At 45.9% G+C, this 15,314-nt stretch overlaps 1 protein-coding gene across 1 annotated transcript in view; it reads left to right on the top strand.

The window, feature by feature from the left end:
• Positions 1 to 727: 727 nt before the first annotated feature.
• TRPV2 (transient receptor potential cation channel subfamily V member 2) overlaps positions 728 to 15,314 on the top strand; it is a 41,009-nt gene continuing 26,422 nt past the window's right edge. The window contains 5 exon segments of the mRNA XM_021006990.2: positions 728 to 936; positions 8,335 to 8,490; positions 8,492 to 8,613; positions 9,522 to 9,655; positions 11,729 to 11,881. Of these exon segments, the coding sequence (XP_020862649.2) occupies positions 8,404 to 8,490; positions 8,492 to 8,613; positions 9,522 to 9,655; positions 11,729 to 11,881 (496 nt within the window). The 5' untranslated portion in view covers positions 728 to 936; positions 8,335 to 8,403.

Below are 15,314 nucleotides of genomic sequence, written 5' to 3'. Positions count from 1 at the left end.
TGGCCTTGGACTGGAGCAGGAACGAAGGTCCTTGTGGGGAAGCAGCCCTCCAGCACTCCCCGAGTGTGTCCTCAGGGGCTTGGTCAAGGAAGGAGAGTGTAGATGAATGCAGAGGCGAGTGTGGTATCAGCTCCAATGAGCAGAGAAAGTGAGGAGGAATTGGCCCAGATACCGCCTGGTATCCCTCAGCTCAGCAGGCAGGGATGCATAGATCTGGAGCTGGAAGCCGACTTGTCCAGGCTCATTTGACAGATGAGGAAACTGAGGCCCCAGGGAGTCAGTGGATGGCTTACAGCCACCTAGGAAGTACTCATCAGAGGGGAAAATCGAACCCAAGTGTTCTGGTTCCAGGGCCAGGACTCTTCCCTGCATCGAGCAGGCTCTCCTCTAACCCAGTCATCACCCAACCTCCCAGCCCTGAGACCGGCATGTGGTACTGGTGGGTGCCACCTTAGTCCCAAGACCCTTCTGGACGGGGGCTTCTTCCCACAAGCTCTGGCAGGCTGCCAGTCATCTCTGATTCCTTCCACCGGGCTGGGCGGGAGTTACCCTTGACTCCTGACTTCTGCAGCTCCCATCGGTCCATCTGCTGACCAGGCAGGAGGGAGTTAACTCCTTATCACCCCGCAGGAGACTTGCTTGAGAAGAGAGCCCTGTGTGTGCGCTGTGCATCTATGGGGGGAACCAAGACAGGGCACACCCCTTAGAGGAGGTGCCTTCCTGGGGCCTCCCCTCCCCTCTCCTCCTCCTTGCTCTTCTTACTCCCTCTCCAGATGATCAGGGTCTAGGACATTCCCGTCCAGCCTCTGAACCTCCAGCCCTGCCGGGGCTCCCCCTGAGCCTGACCAGGGGACCTAGCCCCAGAGCCCAGGAGTGCTTGCTCACGTTCCTGTCCATCTCCAGCCCAGGGCAGGCAGCTGTTCAGTCTCCTTTGGGGTAAGTAGCTAGGGCTATTCCCATTTCTCCGAACCTGTCCGGGCTGTCAGAGGACCCTGCAAATGAATGGGTGTTGGTGGGAGGGGAGGGGAATGGGACGGGAGGAGGGGGTCTCTCTTTGTGTTTCTGGCTGGGTGGGAGGAGTGGGGTGGGGCTCCAGACTGGCCTCCCAGGACCTCAGGACCCTTTGCCCCCCTGGGTCTGGTTTGGCGTGAGACCTGATAAAGACAGCTGTGAATTCCTTCTGGGAGAACAGAGACGAAAAGGGGGGAGGTAAGAGCAGATGTCGGACAGAGGGAGAGGCTGGTGGGTGCTGATGCCTGAGGGGCATCAGTCTGATTCAGGGTGGGGCTCTGGTCAGGAAAGTGGGGTGCAGGGGGGATGCAGAGGAAGCAGAGGCTCTGGGGAGCAGGAGACCGAGAGGAGGGTCAGGGGCCAGGCGGGCCTGTCAAAGGGAACCATCCTTCCCGGCAGCCAGCCAGAAGATGGCTTTCAGACTTAGGAGCCTATGGTAATAAGAAGCCATGAATCAAGGTTTTATGGTCACAGCTGCTTCAGCAAGGAAGCAGCTCTATCTGGGTGAAGAGTGCAGCCCCACCCAGGTCTGAGGGAGCCATCACCCCAACGGCCCTGGGGGCTCGGATGAACTCCCGTACTCTGCCTTGCCATGTCCCTCTCCCTGGCTTCTGTCGCTGTTACTGACACCTGTCTCTAGCCCTACCTCAAAGTCTGGACCCTGTGCTCCGTCCCATGTCCCCAGCCCCGTCCCAAATCCTTTTTCCATTCCTTCCCTTGTCCTACCCTTGCCTCCCTCCCTGCCCTGCTCCTGCCTTCCCTCTCTCTTCTTTTCCCTTCTTCTCTTCCTTCCTATCCTCTTCTCACCCTCCATCCCCTCCCTAGCCCCATTTCTCCCTACCCTGACTTCTGGTAGACTGAGGCTGCCCCCGCCACCCTAGAGCTGAGCAGGGGAGAGGGGCCCTGGGAGCAGAGTCATAGAGCTACTTCCCCACCCTTAGAAGGCCTGGCCACCATGCCCTCGTGACAGCTGTGGTTTCAGTTTGCCCACGAGGGTGACGTTGTACAGTACAGGAAGCTCCCTTATGTGGGGCTCAGAGCCCTAGGTAAGGCCTTATGGAGGGGCCCAGACCAGAGAACTAGGCAGGGCAAGCTAATGGTTAGTGCTCAGTGCTTTGCCATAGACCGAAGGCTGGGAACGCCAGGAACTTGGAGCCCGCCTTGGCAGCGTGTTTGGGGAGTTTGGGGGGGCTCCTGCCTTCACAATGGCATCTTCTGAGAATACATCCATGTAACACATATGCACACATGTGTTTCAGTGTGTATATACATATATTTATATGCATATATGTTATATACACATATGTTTATATAAAAATATATATATTTGAGCAAACCTTCGATTTCATCAGTATGTGGGGGGCTCCTGGTGAGGGCCACCCTCTCGCTGTGTAGAGCTACATCTGCTCTGCCACGTAAGAGATATTTTAATATAGTTTAGTGCCAGGGGCACTGAGAGGTAACGTGTCCTGCCCAGGGTCATATAACCAGTGTCAAAGGCGGAACTCGAACCTAGGTCTGACTGACCCAGAGGCTCTCACTCCCCTCCACCAAGCTGCCTCTCTGCAAATGACTTTTCTGTTTGGTGACATCATCCCACAGGTTTCAGGGCCTGCCCAGAGTTCCACAGAAGGACTCAGTGATTAGCCAGACTGGTGATGCAGCTGGAAAATACAAATAGGTTCCCAGAAAAGTGACTTTAAAAAAAAAAAACCAAACAACTTTTATCGGTTCCTTCTACTTTCCCATCATAATCATTGCTAGACATTCACATCCCAAAATGGAACCCTCCCTTATAACAGAGAAAAATAGTTCAACAGAGGCAACTATGCCATGGCCTCCTTATCTGGAGATGGATGCAGCATTCTGCCCCGGAGGCTCCCACTTCTCTTTAAGGCAAGGAAACTATGTAACAAGATCTGTTCTCTGGATTCTCCAGGGTTGTTCGGGGCTTTTCAGTTACACGGAGGCTGGAGTCCTTTGAATGGCCTCTTCATTTACATTTACTATTATTAATAACACATAATAGTATTATAATAATATCAATAACACATTAATATCAACAATATATTATAAACTATATGAGAGTAATAGTGTAGATTATATATTATATATAGTACAATATTAATATGCTACTATACTATGTTGTTATGGTTATCATTACAATATAGTCATTAATGATGTATTATATGTAATATAATATATTAATGCCGTATGACATTATTATACATTATATGCTGTTAATAAATATTACTAATATATAATTATTATAATAGCTAATGTTCATGTAGCACTTACTATATTGTAGCTACTGTGCTAAGTGTTTTACAATTATTATCTCATTTGATTCTTACAATAAACCTGGGAGGTAGGTGCTATTATTATCCCCATTTTACAGATAGGAAAACTGAGGCAGACAGCAGTTAAGTGACTTTCCTGGGGTGATATAGCTCATTTGATCCTTACAACAACTCTGGGGAGGGTTTTTTTTTTTTAACATACGAGGAAACTGAAGCAGACAGATTAAATGACTTGCCCAGAGTTACATAGCCAGTAAGTGTTTATGCCTCTGGATTTGAACTCGGGTCTTCCTGCCTCCAGGACCAGCACTCTAGCCATTGCACCACCTAACTGCTCCTCCTCGGTACCGTCACCATGTATCTTGTTCTGGCTCCGTTTGCTTTTTTTCTGCTTAAATTCTTGAAAATCCTCCCATGTTTCTCCGAATTCCTCATCTCTGTCATTTCCTAACCTGAGTTTTGCTTAAAGCCCCTCCCTTCCCACAGTGGCCGTGTCCATTTCTGAACAGCTTGGATGGCTGGGAAGTATCTCCTTCCACGAAACCTCATATCCTTACATCCACCCTATTTGGCAAAGCATGGGGAAATCGACTTTTCCACTCCATTCACACGGCACAGTTTGCTCAGCCGTAGACTTCCAAAGAGTCTAGAAAATCTAGAAAACAGAGTTTGTGGGATACAGTGAAAAGAACCTGGGTTCTAGTGCTGGCTCTGGCCCCAAGTAGCTAATCTCAGACAAAGTCCCTGCTCCTCTCCAGGCCTGAATTTCCCCACCTGTACAGCAAAGACATCGACTTAGGATCTAGGTAGGATGTAGAACTCATTTGGGTAGTATCTAGTCCACACCATTCCCCCCTCTCTTGCTGTACACATGGGGAAACTGAGATATGAATAGGGGGAAATGATTTGCCCAAGGTCACTAAGCGATTCTCAAACATAATAAACTGCAGAAAGTTGCTGACCAGGATGGAGTGCTGGGCCTGGAGTCAGGAAGACCTAAATTCAAATTTGACACTTACTAGCTGTGTGACCCTGGGCAAGTCACTTTACCCTGTTTGCCTCAGTTTCCTCATCTATAAAATGAGCTGGAGAAAGAAATGACAAACCACTACAGTATCTTTGCCAAGGAAACCCTGAATGGGGTTGCCCAAGGCAGCTAGTTCAGGGAGCTAAGAGTAGAATTCAAGGTCTTTGATATCAAATTTAGGGCTCCTTCCAGTCCAACATTCTGATAAGGTGACCTCCAAGTTTGAATCTTCTATGAAATACTCAATAATAAAGTTGATCAAGCTGGGGGACCCAGATATGATTCCCAATCATCCTTCCCCACCCCCAGCTCCACAGTAAAGGTATTGTGACCTTCCTCCATATAAACAAGATAAAGTGAACGTCCTCTAGTACGTGATGGGACAGTCCATACACTACTCTGCAAACCTTAGAGCTATGTATTAACATGGGCCATCACCCTTATTTTTACTACTGTTGCCATGATTGTAATTACTGGAAAGTCCTGTGCAGCTCCAATAGAACCAGAAACTGGGATTGCCCAGGAGTAAACTGTCTCCATGGTTACAGCCCCCCTCCCCCCAGGCTCTGTTTCACGCTAGCACTATAGATTCAGAGCTGGAAGGGGCTTTTTTTTTTAACCAAATAAGGAGTTGGTGTGATGCAATGGAAAGAATGTATGAGCATTCAATCGTTGGGGACATTATTTTTATTCATCAAACTAAAAAAAAACCTCCTAAACTTATTTTTTAAATTAACAACTAAACTTTGTTTAAAAATAGAAACTTAAAAAATGTGACACAAAATACTGATTTTTTTTCTTCCTGCAGTGATGAGCAGGCGTCCGTAAGGATGCAGTCCTTCTTTGCAATTTGTTCCTTACCAGATGATGAGCTAACTGAAGCTGCCCAGAACAAGGGCAGGAAAGGGAGGGAGGCACCAATGGTTGTGCTTCAGTTTGTTAGTGGGGGCTCATGCTGTCAGTGACTGCACACTTTCTATCCTGTAGGCTTTCTGAAAATTTGTGGATGGAGAGATGGACTTGAAGTCAGACAGATGTGTGTGTGTGTGTGTATGTGTGTGTGTACGTGTGTGTGTGTGTGTATGTGTGTGTGTACGTGTGTGTGTGTGTGTGTGTGTGTATGTAGAGAGAGAGATGCTGCTGCTGCTGCTGATGATGATGAAGGCACTTAAGCTCTCTGTCTTGGTTTCCTCATTGGCAAAATATGAATAAGAAAAGCACTTACTCCTCAGGGCTTCTGGGAGGATCAAATGAAGCAACATATGTAAAATGCTTTGAAAATCTGAAAGAAAGAAGGACTGGACCTATTTCAGGGGTCTGGAGAACTCCCGGGTGAGGAAATTCCCTCCACCAATACCGGCTAGTTTGTAGTTGTTTACTCATTTTCACTCATGTCCAACTCTCCATGACCCCATTTAGGGTTTGCTTGGCAAACGTACTGGAGTAGTTCCTCATTTCCTTCTCCAGAACATTTTACAGATGAGGAAACTGAGGCAAACAGGGTGAAGTGACTTGCCCAGGGTCACATAGCTAGGAAGTACCAGATTTGAACTCAGGTCTTCCTGATTCCAGGCCCAGCACTCTATTCTGCAATTTATTGTCTTAGAGAATTTTCTAGAGTGTTGAGAGGCTTACTGATTTGTCCAGAGTCCTGCAGCCGTTATGTGCCAGAAGCATGACTCGAACCCAGGTCTTCCTGGCTTAAAGGTCAGTTCTCTATCCTCCATAGCACACACTGCCTCTCTATGACCCTTAAAGTACTACCAAGATGTGTTCTCATAGACAGTGGCTTCCCCACACCTTTTCCCAAATACTGTTTCTCAGAAATCTTCACAAAGCTATCCCGGAAGTCCTATTTCCAACAAGTCAGTACCGCTGCACAGTTACGTAATGTTTGAGATGATGAAGATGGTGAGGACGATGCCATTTGGTACTCAAAGTGAAAGAGCATCACGCAATTAAATTAAAATGCAAAGATGCCCTGTGCCTGGCACACCCAGGACACACCAGCCTCCTGCCAAAGAAGACAAAGCTCTTAAACAGCAGAGCAAAACAGGACATTGCAGTAGAAAGAGGTTTGCCTCCAGAGGCATAGAACCTGGATTAAAATCCTGATGGTTTGGGGTTTTATTTTTTAATTTTTGGAGGCAATCGGAATTAAATGACATACCCAGGGTCACACAGCTCGTAAGTGTCTGTGGTCAAATTTGAACTCGGGTCCTCCTCACTCTAGTCGTGGTGCTCTATTCACTGCACCACCCAGCCACTCTGGTATGGTGTTTTGTTTTTTTTTTTATCTCCAACCAAATCCCTGGTTTTCTTTCTACAGTTTTCCCACAATAGATCCAAAGCCTTAACCGTCACATTGGCTTGTAGTCGGTCTTGGGGCTTCAGGGAAGATCCTGGTTATATTACTACGCCCTGCCCTTCCTGCCTTCCCAATAAAGCCCTGGATTTGTAAACGCTCACATTTGTATCCTAACCACTGATTAGTCTCCTCGATCTAGCCTGTCTTAGTAAAACACTTTACTAATATTTTACTAGTTACAAATTAAGGGCGGCTAGGTGGCACAGTGGATAGAGTGCTGGGCCTGGAGTCAGGAAAACCTGAGTTCAAATCTGACACTTACGGTCTGTGTTACTCTGGGTGAGTCACTTTTCCCTATTTGCCTCAGTTTCCTCATCTGTCACTTTGCCAAAAAAAAAGAAAAAACCCATATGTGGTCATGAAGAGTCTGAAACGACTGAACAACAAAAGTTACTAGTATCGCCACCCTTCCACATCTAAGAAAGTTCCAAGGCAGGGGGCTGATACCTAAGGCTTACATCTTCTACCTATTACTTCTATCAGCGAGGCTTTGAGAAAGTAATTTCCCCTCCTTGGACGCTGTTTCCTCATCTGCAAAATAACAGGCTTGGATCTAAATCTAGGGTACTGTGATACCAACCCACATCTTCTGCCTCCACATTCCAAGGTCCCTTGACTTTAAACCAAGGGACTGTGGTTCAGAAGTCTTGATCAAAGACCTGTGGGGTCTTCAACTCCACTTTCAGAACACCTCCCTCCCCAGGTATAAAGGTGGATACAATAGGGCCAATCTCAAGCCACCTGGGCCCAAAGTCTTTCTTTTCATTAGGGTAGCCTTCTTCTTCCTAGTCTAAGTAAAATTAAAGCCAAAGACCTGAGCGGTATACATGTACACATATGTGTGCATGTATGTATACATGTGTAATAGACACAGACATGGAAAAAGACATGGACATAGACATAAACATAAGTGGGGGCAGACCTGTGATTTCATTGGTACAGGGAATTCCTGATAAGGAAAATCTCTACCAATACCAGTGAGCCCCGATGTTGGAACTTAGGGTCTTTATTTTATTTTTTCAATTGTTAAGCACTTACTGTTGCCTCCTTCCTACTCCCCCCCCCACTAGAAAAAAAAACACACTAAAACCCTTGTAACAAATACATGTAATGAAGCAAAACAGGTTCCCATATTGACAACGTTAAAAACTGTGTGTCTCAGTCTGCATGTTAACCCACCAGCTCTCAGAGGTAGGGACCGTGTTTTATCATTGGTCCTCTGGAATAATCAGACTTCTTAAGTTTTTCAAAATTGTTTGTTTTTACAATGTCGGTGTTATAGCATGGATTGTGCTTTTGACTCAATTTATTAAATTATGAATCATTAAATCAAATCATTTATTAAATTACGAAATAACTTTTAGATTCAGAGAGGTTCAGTGGTTTGCCCAGGATCACACAGCCAGAACCCAGCTCTTTCTGACTCCATGACTACCTCTCTAGTGTCTTTCTAAGACTCATCACCCACCCCCACCCCCAATCATCACCTCCCAGGCTGGCCTTGGCTCTCCTGCTTTCTCATGGTACTCTTTGCTTTTTGCCCACTCTCTGGCCTTGGAAAACATTTGTTTCTTTCTCTGTTCCTGCCTGGCCTTGCAAAACCTTTCTGAGTCTCTTTCTTTCTGAAGACGACCTCTTGGGAAGATCCTGAGAACCTCTGGGAAGAGATAAGACAGGGTACCCTCCTCCGCCCCAAGATGCCTGAGCCAGACACAGGGCAGGCCTTCCGGCTGGAGACTACGGAAGGTGACCAGGAAGGGGGGACAGCAGCCACTGCTGGCGCTACGGGGAGAGAGAGGATCTAGAGACCAGCTGCCCCCAATGGAGTCGGCCTTCCAGAAAGAGAGCAAGAGCTTCTCCCCTCAGATAAAAGTTAATCTGAATTACCGGAAAGGAGTAGGTCCCAGGTAAGCAGAGGGCTCCGGGGATCAGGCTTGTCTTAGTGGGTATTCCTGGTTCTTTCCATGGACAAATCATCTCTCTGGGCCTTGTAAAATGGGACTTGATCAAGGGTCGTTAACCTGGAGTCCGTGCGCTCATTAAAAAAAAAGACTTCATTAATTATATTTTGATGCAATAATTAGTCTTGGTAATCCTAAGCATTTTATTTTGTGCATTTAAAAACATTATTCTGAGCAGAGATCTCTAGGTTTCACCAGACTGCCCAATTGGTCCATGATGCAACAGGTCCAACCCCCCAGATCTCTAATATCCCTTTTGCTTTTAAATCCCACGTTTCTTATCTCCAAGACCAATCCTGGTCCATCAAGGAGGAGACTGAAGAGAGTACATTAATTGGGGGGTTGGATAGAGGGAGAGGGAGCTGGGGAAAAGACCTTCAGTGTTCTTCCCCTATAGGCTCTTGACGGCTCTCCCATCCCAGGCTTTCTCCCTCTTTAGGATAGCCTGGAAACTGACTTTCTCTGGGCTTCTCCTGATTTTCATGGGCTTTGGTTCAATCCTGGGGTGGGGAACCTACATAAAATGAAGGGAGTGGACCTCCAAGGTCTCTTCCAGTTTTAAATCAACCATGTGATTCTTAATCAGTCATCAATACTACAAAATGCACCATCACATTGGATACTGGGAGAATCCGATATGTCTGAGGTCTTGGGGGCAGACCATAAAGGGTTGGCATCTAATGAGGTTCATAGAACATTGAAGCTGGATGGGACCTTGGAAGTCCTCTGGTCAACACTCCAGTCAGTAGTGGGGCCTCTGAAGCCAAATTCACTACAGGGGCAGAGATTTTTCCCTAGGGGGACACCGCCCAGTTTAATCTTCTATCTCCTGTTTCTCCTGCATCCCTTGGCAGCCCATCGGATCCAAACCGTTTTGACCGTGACCGACTCTTCAATGCAGTGGTGGGGGGAAACCCGGACAGCCTGGGTGGTTTGAAAGAGTATCTGATGTTGACCAGCAAATATCTCACGGACTCTGAATTCACAGGTATGGCCCCAGAGCTGCTACTAGCAGCTTTTTGCACCCAAGGCGAGTACCATGAACAGCCCGGGGGGAGCCTATAGGGCCACTCCTGCTTGGGGAGGCTTTGGTGGTGGTTTGGAAGACAGGAAATTAGGGTAAGCCAGGGATGAGCTCACTCCAGTGCTGCCAGAGTTGGGGATGGTGAGGAGGAAGCATCGCATGCTGGGTTCCTAATGTAACCAACTACTCTTGCTGGGTAGACAGTAAACTGTTTCAACGTTGCCAAAGGACTCTGAGATGGTGAGCACGGGCTTGCCCATGTTCCATACAGAGGTCTAGGTTCTTTTGGCCCAGTGGGATGGATGGACAGATGGTGTTCACAGAGCTGTAATCACCAATTTTGGTTTGCATGGGGAAGGGGGTAGCAAGGGACAAATTCCATAACACCTGCCTGGTGTATCTTTTTAAGACATGCTCAGTTGAAAGGGGAAGAAAGAGTCCAGGACATAAGGCCCCATGGCAGAGGAGACAGAGATCCAGGAGCCCATGATCACTTCCTACTTTAATGAATTATTCTTGCTAATTAGGCTCTAATCTCAGGTGCTTCTATCCCACTATATCTTAACGTGTGTGCCCTGAGGCAAAGCCACTGTGGCCCAGCCCTAGTTACAGCTCTCAATACAAAGCCTAAACTTTGTCCTTCCCTGATGACTTAGATGCAGAAATGGTGACAAGCGGCCATGCACATTGATATCAACAAAATCTATTTCCCATATTAGTGAGAAAAGCAGAATTGTCTAATGGTAGCCCCTTGTGGACTCCACTTTCTCAGGGCTGAGCCCAGGGTCAACCACCTGTTCTGCCCTATCTCCAAGTCAATTTCCTGGGGTCCCAGATCGGAGGGGTGGAGGGTACCAGAAGAATTCATAGTAAAGGGTTCTTGTAAACACTAAAACGTTATGACTTGAGAGCTATTTTGTTCCTCTGTGAACTAGCTGTGTGAGCTGGGCAAATAACTGAACGTGTCCGTGCTTCATCGGTAAAATGAGGAGGTTAGACTCAATGACTTTCCACCTTTCTATCTATGATCCTAGGTGCTCCCTTCCTGGTCTCAGTGTAATCTGATTCTGTTTCCAACAAATGCTGCACCCCAGTCTGACCATAGTCCCCAAGGACCCCCAGGATACTGGGCTGGGCAGGGCCTGACACAGGCTAGTAATCTAAATTCCCCCAGGAGTTTAGATCTGATATTGGAACAAAATGAGACACTCCTAAGTCATGCAACAGTTAGCAAAAGGACATAAGTGGGAGAAGGATGTTCAACAAGGACAGGTCTTGAGGATCCCCCTGCCCCAGCTGATTCAGCTGAACGAAGCTCTCTTTCTTGAGTTACCCACCGAGGTCCCTCAGTCAAGCATCCGAGCACCCCTGGAGCTCCTCAGGCCTGTTTTGCACTCAGGTGACCAGGAAGTAATGCCAACAGCCTCAACCTTAGTCTTTGGAATCAACCAAGACTTAAGTGTGATCTCAATACCATTTAAGGAAAATTTATCCTGACTTACCTGGGGGGGAGGGATTGGAACAGCGCTGCCACACTGGGTGAATGACAAGCTCATCATTGCATCTGTGCTTCTGCCTACACATCTAAGTGCCCATCCCTCCCCAGCCTTCCAGACCCAGATTAAGTTATACCTCCTACAGGAAGCCTTCCTTGACTACACCAGCCTTCCCCAATCTCTTCTAAAATTTCCAGTCTATACAACACATTCAAAGACTGAATTGGCATCCAGTCCTATAATAAACATCATCCTGTGATGTTCTCTAATGATTTCATATATTAGAGTCATTTCTTTCTAACTAGACTCCCTGAGGGCAGGGACCATGTGTCTTATATTTAGCTGACATAGGCCTAGGTACACCATAGAGCTCAAGAGGACTTGTTGATTGACTGGTCCTGAGGAGGAGAGATCCCACTGGATCTGTGGAAAACCACTACTGGCATTAGCAAGGTTGAGGCTGAGTTTATTAGAACAGGAAGGTCAGGCATTCGATCCCTTTCTGTTTATCTCCCTTTGCCCCACCTAACCTCCCTGACAGATGCCTCCACTGGGAAAACCTGCCTGATGAAGGCTGTGCTGAATCTTCGGGATGGGATGAATGGGTGCATCTTACCGCTGCTACAGATCGACCAGGACACTCGGAACCCCCAGCCCCTCATCAAGGCCGTGTGCACTGGGGACTACTACAAAGGTAAGAGGGGAAGCAGGGGAATAACCGAGACATACCTGGAAGGCAAGACATACCTGGGTTTTCCAGGCCCTAACTGTTGATCTGGCAGCCTCAAGTGAGCCACAAAACCATTGAATTCTTAAGCTGGAAGGAACCTTAGAGATAGTCAGATTGAAAGCCTTCATTTTTCAGGAGGGGAAACTGAGGCTCAGAGAGAGGAAATGATTGATCACTTAGGGAGGCTAGTGACAGAGCTGGCACTAGAATCCAGGTCGCCTGACATCCAGTCCATTGCTTAAACTCTCCCAGTTTTTCTTTCCTCAACTGTAAAATGGGGGAGAAGAAGCCCAGTCCTATCCACGTCACAGGTTTGTTGTGAGGTTTAAATGAGACCAGAGAGGAGAGGATCCTTTTGAAAAGTAGGAGTATAGTAGGCCTAGGTATTTTTGTTGTTGTTTTCAGTGGTGTCCTACTCTTTGTGACCCCATTTTGGGGTTTCCTTGGCAGAGATACTGGAGCATTTTGCTATTTTTTTCTCCAGCTCATTTTATAGATAAGGAAACTGAGGCACACAGGCTTAAGTGACTTGCCCAGGGTCACATAGCTAGTAATTGTCTAAGGCCATATTTAAACTCTGTTCCTCCTGACTCCAGGGCCAATGCTGTATTCACCGTGCCACCTAGTTGCCCCTTATGCTGTTCTTTCAACCGAAACCATTTACCTCCTTCCGTATGCATTGAATGTGGAGACACAGGACCCAAGTTCAAATCTCAGCTTTGCCAATTATTGACTGGGGGCCTTTAGTAAGTTACTTAATGTCTCTCGACCCCAGTTTCTTCACCCATAAGATAACAAGATGCCCTCTAGATGATCTGAACTACCTAGCCCAGTCACCTTAGGTAACTAGATGATGTCTTAGGCCCTTTCTAGCCTAAAACTAGGATCTGAGGTCTTCTCAAGTTCCTCTGGATTCTTCGTGTTCACGGTTCCTTAGAGCACAATAATGTTGCATCGCATTTCCATACGGTGGTTGGTTTGGGCAAGCCCTACTCGATGTATCCAGTTTCTTGCTATCCCAAAAATGGCTTCCATGAATATTTTGATTTCCTTTGTTCATTTCTTTCTCCAGCTCATTTGACAGATGAGGAAACTGAGGCAGACAGGGTAAAGTGACTTGCCCAAGGTCACATATCTAGGATCTGTCTGAGACTGGATTTGAACTCAGGTCCTTCTGACTCCAGGCCCGGTGCTCTATCTACCACGCCATCTAGCTGCCCTTCTAAGATCATAAGACATGGTTATGTTATCACCGCCTTTCCCAATCACAGACTTCCTTGATAATGTCTTGCTGGCCACTTCTCAAGTCCATATGTTGTAGCCGCTTATATGTGCAGTAGAAATCATAGTAATAACTCACATTTATACTAAACTTGGAGAGGCAGTGTGGTATAGTGGATAGAGAGCCAGCTTTGGAATTATGAAGATTTGGGTCCAAGTCCTGTCACTAACACATACTGGCTGTATGACCCTGAGCAAGTCACTTAACCTCTGTTTGCCTTAGTTTCTTCAACAATGAAATGGACTAGATGGTCTCTACGGTCCCCTCCAGCTGTAAATTTATTAGTATATATTTTATTTATTTGTAGTTTATTTTTATTTATTCATAGTATATATTTAATCCATTTATAGTTTGTTTTATTTATTTATAATTTGTTTTTATTCATAGTTTATATTTGATCTATTTATAGTTTGTTTTTATTTATTCATGGGTTATATTTTAATTAGTTGATATCAGACTTCTAGGTGGAGAAGTACCATGAAGAACTTTATAGTATAGTCGCCATCTACTCCAGTCTCCTGTGACTTTAATGGTTCAGATTTAGACAGGAAAGAAGCCCAAAGTTCACAGACTGCCCAGAGGCCTCCCCCTGGTGACTTCTGCCTTTAAGAAGAGGGTCAGAAGGCAGAGAATGTGGTGAGCCCAAAACAACACCAACAAAGACATAATTGACTCTCTCGGACAGGAAATGACTCTGGACTCACGTGCCTGCTTTTTCATGTCTGTAAAGCCTTTTTTTAAAAACTTTTATTTTTTTATTAATTTATTTTGGCTTATCAACAATCACTTCCATAAGCTTTTGAGTTTTAAATTTTTCTCCTCTTCCCTCCCCAAGAGGGCGCGGAATCTGATATAGGCTATACATAGACATTCCTAATAGACTTATTTTCACATTAGTGACGTTGTAAGGAAGAATTAGAACCAATAGGAGGATTGGTTTTAATTTTTACTTACAACTTCACTAATGTGAAAGTATGTTTAATGGGTATGTAAATGTAAAACCTATGTCAGATTGTGCGCCGTCTTGGGGAGGGTGGGGGGGGGGACAAAAAGGGAGAAAAAATTTTCAACTCAAAAGCATATGGAAAAAAAATGTTTTTAAATAAAATAAAATTAAATTAAAAAAAAAAGAACCAAAAAGGAGGAACCATCAGAAAGAGGAAACGAAACAAAACACAAGAAAAAAATGGCAAATAGTATGCTTCAATCTGTATTCAAACTCCATAGTTCTTTCTCTGGATGTGGATAGCATTTTCCATCATGAGACCTTTGGAGATATCTTAGATCCTTGCATTGCTGAGAAGGGTTATCAAAGTTAGTCATCACACAACGATGTAAAGTCTTTATGAAGGTCTTTGATGTATATGTAGGGAGGTTGGCTTGAAAGCTGAGCATTTATGGGGAGATACCCATGCTGTGGCCCCTGGCTCTAAAGGGTGACCAGAGGCTATTAGCGGGCCCCGTGGTCTCTGTGAGGGCTAAGGATGGGGCACTGTGCCAAAGGGGATTGATAGTGGAGCTAGGGAGAACCAGCCACTCTGTGAGCCAAGAGGAGCCAGGAAAAATAGCTTTCTGGTCTCTTAAGCACCTAATGAATGCTGGTTGAGTTTAATTCCTAATGATGGCAAGAGAAGAGACCAGGTAAATTTTCATAAGACTTGAACAGAATACATCTTCAGTCATATAATTGATTAATAAGGCAAGGAGAGATTAATGAAATCCTTGAATGTCTGTTGTTTGTTGACGTGCAAAAAACATATTTGATTCTGTGGTGCCTTCCAGGCTTTCCTTAAGCACGTTGCCTCCTTTCTTGGGACATGTGCTAAAATCTGCCAAGGGTCCATGGCAGATGCAGCCATAGAGACAACTTTGTTGTTTAATATCTGCTAAGTGTTCATGCCTCCAATGAGGCATGAAACACAGAGACATATGCTTCCCAAAGGTATTTGTCATCACCACGGAGCATATTCATTTCAAGCAGGCAGTGTGGTAAGGTGAAAAGAGTCCCAGCTTTGGAATCAGAGAATCTGAGTTCAAACCCTGTCCTAGTCAGGGGACAGGGGAGTGTCACTATTTGGGGGGATACAGGAAGGCTTCAGGTGGGAGGTGGAAATA

The sequence above is a fragment of the Phascolarctos cinereus genome, unplaced genomic scaffold, assembly GCF_003287225.1.
Source record: "Phascolarctos cinereus isolate Bilbo 61053 unplaced genomic scaffold, phaCin_HiC Scaffold_5;HRSCAF=322, whole genome shotgun sequence".
Lineage (NCBI taxonomy): Eukaryota > Metazoa > Chordata > Mammalia > Diprotodontia > Phascolarctidae > Phascolarctos > Phascolarctos cinereus.
Note: the sequence above shows the minus strand (reverse complement) of the source record. Positions and strands in the feature narration are given on the sequence as shown.